At 38.8% G+C, this 14103-nt stretch overlaps 1 protein-coding gene across 1 annotated transcript; it reads left to right on the top strand.

Annotated features, from left to right (window-relative positions):
* The first annotated feature begins 53 nt into the window (after positions 1–53).
* On the top strand, positions 54–12538 carry LOC148311061 (macoilin-1-like). Its single transcript, XM_088257327.1, has 9 exons — positions 54–244; positions 566–707; positions 2049–2175; positions 3920–4194; positions 6280–6787; positions 7639–8133; positions 9225–9475; positions 10080–10257; positions 12157–12538. The coding sequence occupies exons 1-9, from the start codon at positions 165–167 to the stop codon at positions 12387–12389; spliced, it is 2289 nt and encodes a 762-aa protein (XP_088113453.1). The 5' UTR covers positions 54–164; the 3' UTR covers positions 12390–12538.
* Positions 12539–14103: the final 1565 nt, after the last annotated feature.

Genomic DNA, 14103 nt, shown 5'->3' on the forward strand with positions numbered 1-14103 from the left:
GCAGATAGCCGAGCGGCCTTCTCATAAATTCTGACGTGATTCTAGGCTAGGTTGACAACAAAAGACATTTTGCGTGAGCAGTGATATTGTTTTAAATGTTTATTTTAAAATAATTACTCACAAAGTCAAGAATTAAATTTGATCGATAATAAGTGTTAAAAAATATGAAGAGGCGAAATGCCGAGTGCGGCAAAATGAGGCGGCCGATAAAGCGCAACAAGATCACTGAAGGAATATACGGAAGGTATATATAAAATATAATTCAATATACCGTTGGAACGACTTAGAAATCAGTTAAAATATATTTTATTTAATATTTTCCGTAATTATTAAAAGCCGACGCATCTAGTGAGGTGTTTTAAAAAGCGGGACATCGATTCATTTTCGACTCGGCAAGGAGTTATGGAACATCTGCTCGTCTCAATAATAATTGCAAAGCAGGTTCTTTTGCCGCCAATTTATGAGTAAAGGTTTTACGGGAGTTCTTAACCCCCCACCTCGAATAAAATGAGCGCAACTATCGTAACGTTTCTATTATTATTCAAATTGTAAATATTATTTTCAGCACCCTTTTGTACCTGAAATTTTTAATGTTATGGGCCATGGTGATCCTGGCAGATTTTATTCTGGAGTTCAGATTTGAGTTCCTTTGGCCCTTTTGGATGCTGCTTCGATCCGTATATGACTCCTTTAAATACCAGGGTTTGGTAAGTATTGTCATTCTTCCAATATTATTGCAATAAAACACTTGTAACAAATTGCATTTACATCTTGACTGTTTTGTTTTCACTTTTAAATCAACTTACAATGTCAAATTATAAGCTAAAATAAAAATAAACTAAAAGGATATTTTCTAGCGTTTCTCATGTCGCTCACTCCTTTCAAGAACGTCATAAATAAAAAAAATGTGATTTTTCAGGAGAACGTTTTTAAAGTTTAAAAATATAATACAATGTTTTAAAATTAAATATCAAGCCACTTATTGAACTTTTTACTGTGCAACAGATCTTATAAGGTAAAACCTGAAGGTTTTTTCTCCATTTAAAAAATATTAAGTATATTTAAAAAAATAACTTAACAACACATTTTCTTCAAAATGCAAAAACAACACTTTCTGGCCTGTAGCGGGTAAATATTAAGTTAAAAATATGCCTCTTTTGCTGGAATATAGTAGATTTTCTGGGCATTCCGAAAACATGCACAACTGAAAATTGTCAATTTTTGATTTATGACGTTCTTGAAAGGAGTGAGCGATGTATGTGAGTATAATCCAAGATTCGGACCTTACATACAAATTATAGAGTTTCTGCTCAATAAAAAGCTTCTCTCATCCTACCATAGATATCTCTCGTGAAGTTCTAGTGAATTCAAACAATGTTTCGAGTTTAATCAATATATCAAGAAGTTCCAAGAATTTAAGTTGTGTGGTTGTCATGGGTAGTAGCATTGGTGAATGTTACACGTGTGTGAAGTGATCACTTAAACCAGCCTATGACGGTCATAAGTCCCGTAAATGCCCAGACTTCCAAATTCTTCTTCATCTTTGTTGTGATGTGAAAAACAAAAAAAATTGTTTTAAATTTTATGCTTTAAAAAATTTAATTAACAGTATCTAATTGATAATATACGGATATAGCTACTGGCTACATATAATAATTTTTTTAGCAAATTTTAAATATCTTATGAAATGTTTGAAATAAATAGACCATTGAAAAATTATTCAGTTATAACAATTATTCTATACTACATTTTGAAAAATATACAGTTTTATGAAAAACAATTTGTCATCGTGTATTGAATACATAATGAAAATTTTTTAAATGTCAAACATATTGGATTTGACCACAGCACACTTGTACCCGGCTCACGGCACACCATTTGCGGAGCATTGACATATTCAACCTTTGCGCATTACATATATCCAAAGAGTCCACATCCTCCAAGCTTATCCATGATGCGGGTTCCGCATTATCCATGGGTAATTTGTTGATGTAAGACGAATGTAGATTCTGGTGGGAGTTGATTTTTAACTGTGGCGTTTCTTCCAGGCTTTCTCAGTTTTCTTTGTATGCATTGCCGTCACGTCAGACATGATCTGCTTCTTCTTCATTCCCGTGCAGTGGGTGTTCTTCGCGGCCAGCACGTATGTGTGGGTTCAGTACGTTTGGTACACGGGTGAGTGGAATCTCGCGCTAATTTATTTTTAATTTAATCTTTATTTTATTTTATTTACGACTAATGCCTTTAACAATATTAACAAAAATATTTACAATAATAATTAAGAACACACTCTGAAACAATAGATTTAAAAACGAAGATATAAGGAAGGAATGTAAGGCTGAACAAAGCATAATTGAAAAGATCAGGAAGAGTTCTTTACGGTGGTATGGGCATGTGGAGCGAATGGCTAGCGAGGGGATGACTAAGAAAATATATGTGTTGGATGTGAGCGGGAAAACAGAACGAGGATGACTGAAAAAGACTTGACACGACCAGAATCTAAAATCTAGTGGTGTCAAAAGTCTGCATAATCAGAGGGCATGTATGACTAGATGTATGGATGTGAAGGAGGCGAAGAGTGTGGCGTTCCATCCTTTCTGCCTACCCCTGCAGTGAAACAGCGTGATGGTAGTAGTAGTAGTAGTAGCAATAGATTTTCAAAGTAATTTGTCACATAAACGGCTGTTACATACTAGAAAGAAATATAGAAATTCCTGATTCCGAATTCTCTCTTAGCCTCTCTCTCTTATGGCCGTACATGTACGGCCATATTAAACTTTCCTCAAAGGAGTATGGCTGTACATGTATGGCCGATATAAAACATGATTTATCAATGTTTGGATAATTTTTATATAAATCATGTTTACTGGTGTAAATATTTTTTTTTATTCATGAAAATATCTTGCTTATAGCATCGACTATGATATAAAATTATAAAAAGTAAAAAAAAATAGCAAAAAAAAATTCACTCCCCAGATATAGTTTTGTCTGTAAAAACTAACTCCCGGACAGGTTAAGACTCTATTTTCTTGGCGCTATAGCAGCGAAACTCGAGTATGCGATGTACTGTGTAACTCGTAGTCTAATGTTTAAGTTTGGGGTTTGGTTAGTTATGAACGATGCCCTTAACGTTGAGTAACCAGCTCATCGAAAGGGTCGAGAGTTTTTTTAGTACTTGGGAGTGTACGTGACTGAAAATGGCAGCCTTCAAAAGGAACTGGGAGTGCGATTAGAACTCGCAGGGTTCGCATTTAACAGTATGAAGGCTGTCTGGAGATCGGATTTATACTCGGTGAAGACCAAATGCCGCCTATACAATGCCTGCATTGCTCCTGTTCTCTTATATGGCTGTGAAACATGGCACCTTACAAGGGCCCAGAGCAGCCGTGTACTAAGCTTTGAAAATAGGTGTCTGCAGAGAATTTTAGGCGTGCGGTGGTTTGACTTTCTGAGGAATAAAGAATAAGGCGTAGGACGCAGCAAATATTGGTCACAACTGTCGTCAAGAAAAGGCGATTCAGTTGTCTTGGCCATGTACTCCGCATGCCTCCTAAGAGCCTTAATCAAGCTTGCCTCTTTTACAAGAGTATCAGGTTCGCGCCGCCCGCGACGACCACCGCTGACAATTTGTCGGCAGTTCTCGTCAGAACTTCGGGATGCGGATCTGACTTGGGAGGAGGGAGCTGGCAGCCGACAGAAAAGCCTGGAGACAGTTTGTGGACTCTATATGCTCCACCTAGGGAGCGGATATGGTTTAATAATAATATTGTGCCTTTTGCTGCCTTAACTTGATAGGTCCATCTTGTGGGGATCTTCCTCTCCCAATCACAATCAGTCGTCCCAGGCTATCCAAAGAACTAAAGCATCCGTTGTGTAGTGTGTAGCTGGTAATCCAATATGTACTGTTTGTGGTCGCCAGACAAGGGGGTGTGCCTGCCGACCATGATCCTGTGCACTGTGCTGGTGTACGTGGAGGCGGGCGTGCGGCTGCGCGACCTGCGTCACATGCCCGCGCACCTGGACCTGTGCCGGCCCTTCGCGGCGCACTGCATCGGCTACCCGGTGGTCACGCTCGGCTTCGGCCTCAAGTCCTTCGTGGGCCACCGCATGCGGCGGCGGCGCCAGCGCGAGGTCGCCCGCGAGAACACCTTCTACCTGCAGCTGCTGCAGCAGGCGCTCCCGCCAAACCAGAAGGTGACTAACTCCTGATCCATTTCACCGCCTACACTTAATTATTTTTTTAACATCTCATCAAAGATGAAGAAGAATATGGAAGTCTGGGCATTTACGGGGCTGACGACCAAGAACACTGTTTCAAAATGGATTCATATATCGTAGTCATACAGGAGAAAGTGACCAACTAACGTAAAATGTTCAGGAGGGCCATTTAAGTCACTTTTGCTTGGCAAGAAAATAAACATCAATGCAGTTTCATTGCATGCTGTCATTTTTAAAAAGTCAATATAATGTACTTCGAAGTTTTAAATCCTTTGGGATTTTATTTTCAGGGCAATACATATTAAGCTAGTAAGATATCAAATAGTCAATGATCACGTTTTTGTAAAAAATGCACTTGGTCACTTTCTCCTGTATGACTACGATATATAGAACAAAGAATTTGAGTAGTGTGGTTGTCAATAATGGGTAGAATTGGTGAATGTTTTACGCGTGTAAAGTGATCACTTAAACCAGCCTATGACGGTCGTCAGCTCCGTAAATGCCCAGACTTCCATATTCTTCTTCATCTTTGATGAGATGTCAAAAAATAATATGAAAAATACTCCTATAATTGAACATAATCCAGATTTGTGAACAAGTATTTGGACACACTCAAAATGTTGCCTACACTTAACACTAACATAGTGAAGGACATTGGTACCATAAACCAAGCTAGGACACTAGATGCCGAGCCCTCTTCTAGTGGAACGAAAGGTCTGTTGATGACAGTCAATAGTCCAGCTTCTCCTGGGGAGTTTTATGTGGTTTCCTCCCAGCAATGAGCAAATGCTGAGAAGTTCCTGTTTAGTCCAGATTGACACAGATTGAAATAAAATATATTTATTTACATAGAAGAAACAAAAATCCACTAAATGATCTATAAACCTTGTACATAATAAGCAAGGTAAATAATAAATTCAATTCCCATCTTAAAAAAAACACTTTTGGTGGTGAAATTTTGGTGGTGGCTTTACAAACTTGTATTTATTTAAACTAGCAGTGACATTGAAAGCTTTTAAATGTAAATTCATAGTAAAATCGGGATACAATTTTGTTTCATATTTTTTATAATTTTCGCAACTTAGTTCACAAAACAAAAAATTTCATTGCAAGAAAGGGTCTGTCAGGAAGTCTACATGCTTCTATATCAGATCCGAGAATGCGGTGGGATAACTTTCAATGCCACCTCAAATTGTTTTTTTTATTTTTCTAACAAATATTTCGCTTCATGCCTAGTAATTTTTTACCTGTTTCAAATGTGTAAATCTTGAGTTCTGTATATTATTATTTAGTCACGGCACTCGGTCAATGAAGTGTACTTAAATCCACAACTATTTGCTACGTAAACGAGTAACATAAAGTAATAATTCCATTTAGTTATTCGACAGTCACTATCTATCCATTTTAAATTCAAGTCTTGCTTGATAAAAACTACTGTTTCTTAAAATCTATTGTGACGTGTGTTTCGATGCATTCCGAACCATTTTTAAACACCGTATGTGAAGCTAAGCCTACATTTTATGATGCGAAATGCATCGAAACACTTGTAAACAGTAGATTTTAAGCAATACTGGTATTTACCAAGTAAAACTTTCATTATCCACGATTTACACACAATAAAGGTTTGATAGTCCCAAGAATTAACAGTAAATGTGGGAGTTGAACACTACAATATATCGTTTTTAATATACATTTTTAATTTGTTGTCGACAGATGTTAGAGGTCAAAATAAAATATGGAACAAAGGCAAAATAAAGGAATGGGTAAATGATCAAGAGTTAATTTTATGAAAATTGTAAAATGTTTATAGGTATTCTTAATTTTTCTCTCTTTTTTTGTGTGTATATTTCGTTAAAAACAATAAAAAATGTATCAAAAAAGAACTCCACCGACAAGACACACAAGGTGGCTTGGTGGGTCTCTGCAAAAAAAAAAAATGTTTAAATATGCAAAAAATGTGATTTAAATAAATGTAAACAAATAAAATAAAAAATAAGAATTCTAATAACTCATTGAATTGCTCAGTTATATGTAAAATTTATTTTCTTTTCTTTTTCGCAGCCGGCAGTGAAAGAGCCGGAGAAGGGAGCCAGCCCTACGATAGAGAAGGCTCCGGAAGTGACTCTTTCGGAGAAGCAGATGAACGGCAACGCGATTCACATGAACTCTTCCAAAAGCCACAGTAAAAAGTCTGACGCGAAGAGCAACCAGCACCAGAACGACAGAAGTTTGTCTTCCTACCATCACAACCACAACCACACGCTCGTCGTGCAGTCGCCCGTGGCCGGCCACACCAAGGAGGGCCCCGAGAGCGGCGCCAGCGAGAGCTGCTGCGGCAAGTCTAGTCAGAACCACCTCCCCAACCACAAGGAAAGGGAGAGTGCCAAATTGGCCCAAAGCAAGCACTCGCACACCAATGGGGTCATTCCGCATCAGCGGGACAAGTCTCCTCACCCGGGCGAGCGGCAGAAGGACTCCCAGGAGACCGACAGAAGCCGAGTCCCGCCTGCGGTCAACTCGGAACCCGGTCACGCCGATACCGAACTGTACACAGAAAAAATTCCTAGAGGTAAGTCGATTGCATTGCTATTAACTTCTTCTTTCCATGTTCGCTCCCTAGGTGGAGAATATGGCCAACACGAGACGTCTCTCTGTCACGCGCTATCTCCTTGGCTTGCTCCCAGGTCAGTCTGGCGTCTCGAAGTTCCGCTGAGTATAGTCGGTGAATGGTCGTCAGCGGCCTTCCGGGGCGCCGGAATCCTCGGGGTTGGAAGAAGGGACATGAGGGGTTGATGCACTCACCTGGTTGGGACATGTCCTTAGAATGCCACCTGGCATTCTAAGGACATGTCCCAACCATGTCCACCTTCTCCTCTTTAGGACTTCCAGTATTAGGAGCTGTTCAGTTCTTCTCCTCACATCATCATTCCTGACGAAGTCACACCACTTTATACCCAGTATTCGCCTCAGGCACCTATTTTCAAAACTTGCTAGTTTTTTAGCTATTAAATGGTCGCATATTATTTTTCCTCATTGACATCCCACCTAGGGAGATTTTCCCAAAGAAATAATGACATAATGTATTTCTTTCTTCTGTGCGTGTCATGTCAGGTCCCCCCGTTGTTGACTACCACTTGAGAGTAATTTTTCTTGTCTTGGGCAGCTGTGAACAGCCTGGTCCTGATCTACGCCTAATCTCGTACATTTATTTAAATAAAGCATTATTATAATCACTTTATTCTACCTTCATCTATAACAGGGATGGAAAACCTTTTTTAGGCGCCTTAAAACAAGAATGGCAACAACATAAAACACCCGCGGTATATCCAAATGCGCGATGTAAAAGACGTCTTATAACCGGCTTCCACCATATTAAAAAAAATATTTTTTCAACTAAATATGTATTTCTTTTTTTTGTAGTGAGGCTTTCATCGAAATGGGAAAGGAAAGAAGTCATACTCGCTTTCAGAGACGACAAGAAAAAGAATAAAAACAAAGACAAGGAACGAGAAGTAAACAAGGACTCGAGTAAGGATAAAGAATCTCCCAAAGAGAATCACAAGGAAAAAGAATCTCACAAAGAAAAATATACAGTTAAAGAAAAAGACTCTCACAAAGAGAAGGAATCTCACAGAGAAAGCGATAAAAGGGAATCGCAAAGAGATTCCCAGAGGGAAAACGAATCTCACAAAGACAAAGAAGCGGTCAAAGAAAAGGATTCGGAGAAAGACAAATATTCTCACAAGGAGAGGGATCTCAGGGATAGGGAAACGAGCAACGGGGATATCTGCAGAGGAGAAAAGGAAATCCACAAAGACAAGAAAGACAGGGACTCTAACAAAGAAAAAGATGCTAAAGAAAGAGAATCATTTAAAGAAAAAGAAAATGATTTTTACCAAAAACAAACCGAACAGAGTAAGTTTACTTAGATTTTTTTTATTTGTAGATTTGGCGTTTAATTTGTAGAGCTCCTTATGTATTAATTGTTAAAATCAAACACAGATTTTTTGAGTCTAGTGAAGACATATAATGCAGAGAAAGATAGTTTAACCACCCTACTCTCGGGTTATTTTATGAGTTAATTCTGTAGAAAAATTCATATTTTTTACTACAGAATTATTAAAACAATGTTTGTTGTATTCACACCTATTTTTTTTTGCAATAATAGGTGCTTTTAGGACGGAACTGATGTACTTTTTTCTTAGCTTGTTCCCTCTCTGTCTTGTATTAAATAATTTTGGCACAGGGTTAGCGTATCACGTACGCTCGTATGTGTAGGGCGGTTAAAGATCCTCAGAGGACAATATGCTCATCATTCGACTTTTCAACACAAATTTGCCACAGTGGATCATTTTCACAATGTGTTATTATTGGCTAATAAATTAATATGAAAAATCACAAGACTATTGGTAATATTCTTTTTTAAATCTGTATATGTAGAAGTAAGGGAGATATGAAGGTTTAAACTTTAGTTATTTGAATAAAATGAAAAACGGATACCGCCATACATCATTAAACTTTACGTCATCGGGTGTGTTATGATGCATATCCTTATATGTATCTGCTTCATAGAACTGTAATAGGTGTAGTGTGGATTCGTTTCTGTGACGTCATTCGCTACCAACTTACGCTACAACAACAACGTTTTTACGAAGGCGAATTTTGCAAAAGTAAATGATTAATGAAAATATTGATTTCATTAATTGATTCGGCAGTCACTTTGTGGTAAAATCTACCCATTTTTAATCAATGTTTTACTTAATTTGTGATAAAATACTGTGTTTGGAAATGATGCAGAATGCATCGAAACACAGTAGATGCATTCTGCATCAGTAATGCACAGTAGATTTTAAGAAATAGTGGTATTTACTAAGTAAAACATTAATTCAACATTAAAATATTGATATTGGCTGTTTGTTTATAATAAGCAAGTCTTACACAATTCTTTATAGGTTGAGTACGTTAAATTAGATATTCCTCCCTAATGAAAATGTTAATTTTTGCAGAGGAGAGCACGGAGCGCGCAGTGCGGGCGGTGCGGGCGGAGGCGGCGGTGCTGCGCGTGCAGAACGAGCAGCTGGCCGGGCGGCTGGCAGGCGCGGAGCGGCGCCTGGCCGAGGAGCGGCGGCGCTCCGACACCTGCCGCCAGCGCCGCGCCGCGCTGGAGCAGGAGGCAGCCGGCCTGCGCGCGCAGCTGGCGCAGGCGCGGGATCGCCTCACGCGCACCGAGCGCGACCTGCAGGACACGCAGCTGCAGGTAACCCACCCACCCTACCATCGATGGATCATTCTCATCATCAGGCGCGGTCCGTCCATACATGCTGTGGATGCGCCGCATCCCTTGTATTTTAGACTAAAAAGATATGGATTCCTAATTAAACAACAAGTGAACAGCAATACTGCAATTTAAATATTTTCATATTTCTACAGAGACTTAAATGTAATTTTATTTTTACAAAAACGGCGCTGTACAAAATCATACAAATATTATTATTATAAAACATTGTGCATATATCGTCCTGTCTCGAAGATATTTTGCATTTGTAATTATTGAGTTATGGAGCTTAATCGTTTTATGGAGATAATTGTAAGCACGAGTATATTCATTTGATGTCCAGCATCCCTTCTACAAAAAGTATCGACCGCTACGCCTCATGATGTGTTATTATTGGCTAATAAACTAATATGAAAAATCACAAGACTATCGGTAACATTCTTATTGAAATCTGTAGAAAAGTAAGGGAGATATTAAGGTTTAAACTTTAGATATTTGAATAAAACAAAAAACGGACACCACGTCATGAAATTTTATGTCTTAGTATACTGATAATAGAATGCGGTTACGTTTGTTGTGTTTGCAGGTCAGCACCCTGGAGAGCAAGTGCCGCGAGCACGGGCCCGAGGCGTGGCGCAGTGCGCTCTCGGCGCTGCAGGAGCGCGCTCAGCACCTGGAGCGCTCGCTCTCCGCCGAGACGCGCATCAAGCTGGACCTCTTCTCCGCAGTGGGAGAGGTCAAGCGCCAGCTGGGCATGAGAGAAGGTGAGGGCCAACTCCTTACTCGCATACTTTCTAACCCTTCGACTTCTTCTTCTCTCTGTGCCACTTCTAACGAAGATCGGTGATCATCATGGCTATCTTCACTTTAGATGCTGCAGCTCGGAACAGAGATTTGGTGCTTCTGCCAAACCATTGTCGTTGGTTTTTCAGCCATGATGTCCTTCGGCGTCCTTGAGTTCTTCGGCCCTCAATCTTTCCTTGTATGATTAGGTGGAGAAGACGATATTTTTCATTTCTCATGACGTGTCCGAAGTACATCAGCGCACTCTGCTTGATGGTTGGTAGGAGTTCCTTATTGGTATTCATTCACCCTTTGACTGATGATTTTTAACGACAATTTTATTTAGAATAAATGCAGTTTTTTTTTAATATTTATTTTAAATACATTAATGTACCCTACGTAAAGTGCTCTAACTACATTTTTGTCAATTTTGAGATATTTGGTGTATGTTATCAACTGACCGTTATCTACTAATATAAACAACCAAAAATATGTATAAAAAAATTACGCCTAGTTTTCAGGCGTATAAGATGCTATCTACATCGAATTTTTTAAATAAACTGAACCCCTAAAATGCTAACTACTTAATTTTGACAAGGCTTTAAAACTATTTAATACATTATGTTAAATGTTTTTGAATGTATAATACTAGTTTAGAATTTCAGATAAAATCATTAATTAATAAATAAAAAAATAGGTTGTAAAAATCTTCTAAGCTCTCTCCTGTAAAGTAACCGATTTGCAGATAGAGTACTTTACGTAGGGGCCGTCGATATGATATCAAAACATTGTCGGCATATCGCTCACTCCTTTCAAGAGCGTCATAAATAAAAAATCGTCAATTTTCAGTTGAGCATGTTTTCGGAATGCCCAGAAAATGTTCTATATCCCAGCAAAAGCGGCATATTTTTAACTTAATATTTACCCGCTACAGGGCAGAATGTGTTGTTTTTGCATTTTTAAGAAAAGGTATTGTTTAATTATTTTTTTGAATAATACTAAATATTTTTAAAATTCTGAAAAAACCTTCAAGTTTTACCCAAAATGATCTTTTGCACAGTAAAAAGTTCAATGAGTGGCTTGATATTTATTTTTAATACATTTTATTATATTTTTAAACTTTAAAAACGTTCTCCTGAAAAATCAAGTTTTTTGATTTATGACGTTCTTGAAAGGAGTGAGCGATATGAATAAAAATGTGTTTTTGTTTTTTAAGGAATAACCTGCGAAGCCCTTACTTTTAGAGGTTTGTCTGCAGGTAGGGAAGGTAAATGTGAAAAAGATGTCACAAATACCCAGACCAATTGAAAAAAAAATCATTGAATTTACTTTACAACTGGCGGCAATTGTAACCGCGATATCAGTTTCTCAGTTGAGTGTCTACCCAACTGTGCTACGGCGCCTTCCGTTGTTTGCAGAACACGTCTATACCTGTGGTTCACCAGAACCGTTCTGGTGTTCTGTTCCAATAGAAGAGGGGCACAAGTCTGTAACATATACCACAGACTTGTGCCCTTCTTCTGTGTCACCACAGATATATCGGCTGTTCAAACTCAAAACACAGTAAGGGACATTTTTTTGTAGTATGTTTTTTTTTGCATTTTTGGACTAAGTAGATTCTTCTTAGTCCAAAAATGTAAAAAAAAGGGAATACAAAAAAAAATGTCCCTTACTGTTTTTAAGTTTGGATAGCTGATATGTGTTCGAATGTAGGCATAAAATAACACATTACATCTGATGATTCAATTTATAATTTCAAATAACAAATCTCACACCGTTTTATGTTCGAGTTGCAGCAGCATCTATGGTTAATTTGGTTAAGCTCTTACTGTGGGCAACGATTTCGACGCACCCAAAATGTTGCGTATTATTTTCTTCAGTGATGATCCGGGCCCAGGAGAAGGAGATCGACGAGCTGAAGGGCAAGATAGCCCAGATGCTGGCCGTGATGCCCTCGGAGCCCTACTCGGGCACGCCGGGCGGCGTGTCCAAGCTCACCTTCCCCCCGCAGCTGCCGCGCCTGCCACCCCCCTCGCCCAGCAGCCTGGACCCCAACGCCAGCGTCTACACGCCCAAGGGCGGCATGGTCCCCGGCCTCATCGGGGACACCTAGTGCCCCCCTGCCTAACAACCCCGATCCCCCTCTCAGTACCTACCTACTCAAACTAAATCTAAATAGCCTCAGTAATAATGTCGCCAGAGAGGCAAATCGATATAACCGTTCAAATTATATTTTTAAAAAAACCCGGGATAATTTTTTTATATTAACACATTTCGGACTGATGTTTTTTGACGGGATTTGATAATTGTGTATATATAGTTTCTTTGAAACCTTATCCGCACCCGATGGTGCATAGGGCACTGCATCATATAAACGCAGTGTTACCTCGATTGTTAATACATGAAGGAAAGGTTATCAGCCCTCCGCTTCAGGTACCAGTCCAGGGTAATATTGAATGAATATTAAAGTGAAAAAATCACTTTAATTTATTTGACCTTCCCCTGGGAATCGAACCTTGGACCTCTAGTATGGTAGCCGAGCATGCTGACCATTACACTACGGAGGCGGACAAACAAACATATAGTTTAGACCTTTATAAAGAGGTTGGTACATAATATTAATATAAAAGTATTAAATAGTTCCTTCTTTTCTGACTTTGGAATGGAAGGTAAAAATACCCTTCCCGTCCTTAAGCATCAATCAATGTAGAAACCTTTCCCATCCGAAGTACATAGGGCACTGCCTTCTAATTGATGCAATATTAATTTGATCGTTTATCACACGAAGGCAAGGTGATCAGTCCTGCGCTTCAGATATCAGGGTAATATTAAATAAATATTATAGTGAAGAAAACACGTTTCTTCTCTCTTTATTTGTGAATTGATACTGGTATCTCCAGCTAAATGTGCTAACCGCTACACTATGGAGGCAGGCAGTATGACTGCCAAATCAATTGACGATGTCAAAACTGCCATTTGACTGTTATATCGCTTTACCTCTCTGTCGACAATATGCTTGAATCTTTCCTAAAAAGCAGTATCCTTACCCTCTTCAAAAACAGTTAGTGTACCGTAGAACGGGGCTACTTGAACTTTGATGTGTTACTTGAGCCCAGTACAAAAAAAATATTTAGATCTGTGTTTGGTCTACAATAATGAACGTATAGACATGATTCATTGAATACCTGACAGGTGACACTTATTCTTTCATTATTGTAGACCAAATACAGATTACGATACAGATACGGGTTCGATTCCCAGGGGGGGTAAGAATAAATATGAGTGATTTTTTCACTGTAATATTTATTCAATATCACCCTGGACTGGTACTTGAAACGGAGGGCTGATCACCTTTCCTTCATGTGTAAACGATCAAGATAACACTGCGTTTATATGACGCAGTGCCCTATGCACCATTGGGGTGCGGATAAGGGGTTTATTATTATTTATTATTATTAAATACAGATTTTTTTTTTGTACTGGGCTCAAGTAACACATCAAAGTTCAAGTAGCCCCGTTCTACGGTATATAATAAGTTGACAGTATGCTTGAATCTCTTTTCTGAAAAGCAGTACCTTACCCTCTTCAAAAGCAGTTAGTATACATAATAAGTTGAACATACGCCATCCCGCGCTTCCGCAACGTGACCCCGAGCAAAATGAAACATATCCCCAAATAAAATATGACTCGTCGCGGTGCGGTCATTCTGCCCCCGAAGTTGTCTATATCGCCAGTCTATTGTCAAATCGCACCAAGATAGATACAAACATCACTTTTCAATCTCTAGGATGAAACAGTTAGTCAGTTTGGTCAGACATTGAGATGTT

Source organism: Brachycentrus maculatus, unplaced genomic scaffold (genome assembly GCF_059751285.1).
Source record: "Brachycentrus maculatus isolate JH-2025_06_01 unplaced genomic scaffold, ASM5975128v1 h1tg000078l, whole genome shotgun sequence".
Lineage (NCBI taxonomy): Eukaryota > Metazoa > Arthropoda > Insecta > Trichoptera > Brachycentridae > Brachycentrus > Brachycentrus maculatus.

What these genes read in the sequence shown, in the direction of transcription:
- LOC148311061 (XM_088257327.1), top strand. Translation starts at nt 165, where the DNA reads ATGAAGAGGCGAAATGCCGAGTGCGGCAAAATGAGGCGGCCGATAAAG. An exon ending in CGCTCCCGCCAAACCAGAAG is followed by an intron (nt 4,195 to 6,279) that starts GTGACTAACTCC and finishes TCTTTTTCGCAG; the next exon opens with CCGGCAGTGAAAGAGCCGGA. An exon ending in TGCAGGACACGCAGCTGCAG is followed by an intron (nt 9,476 to 10,079) that starts GTAACCCACCCA and finishes TTGTGTTTGCAG; the next exon opens with GTCAGCACCCTGGAGAGCAA.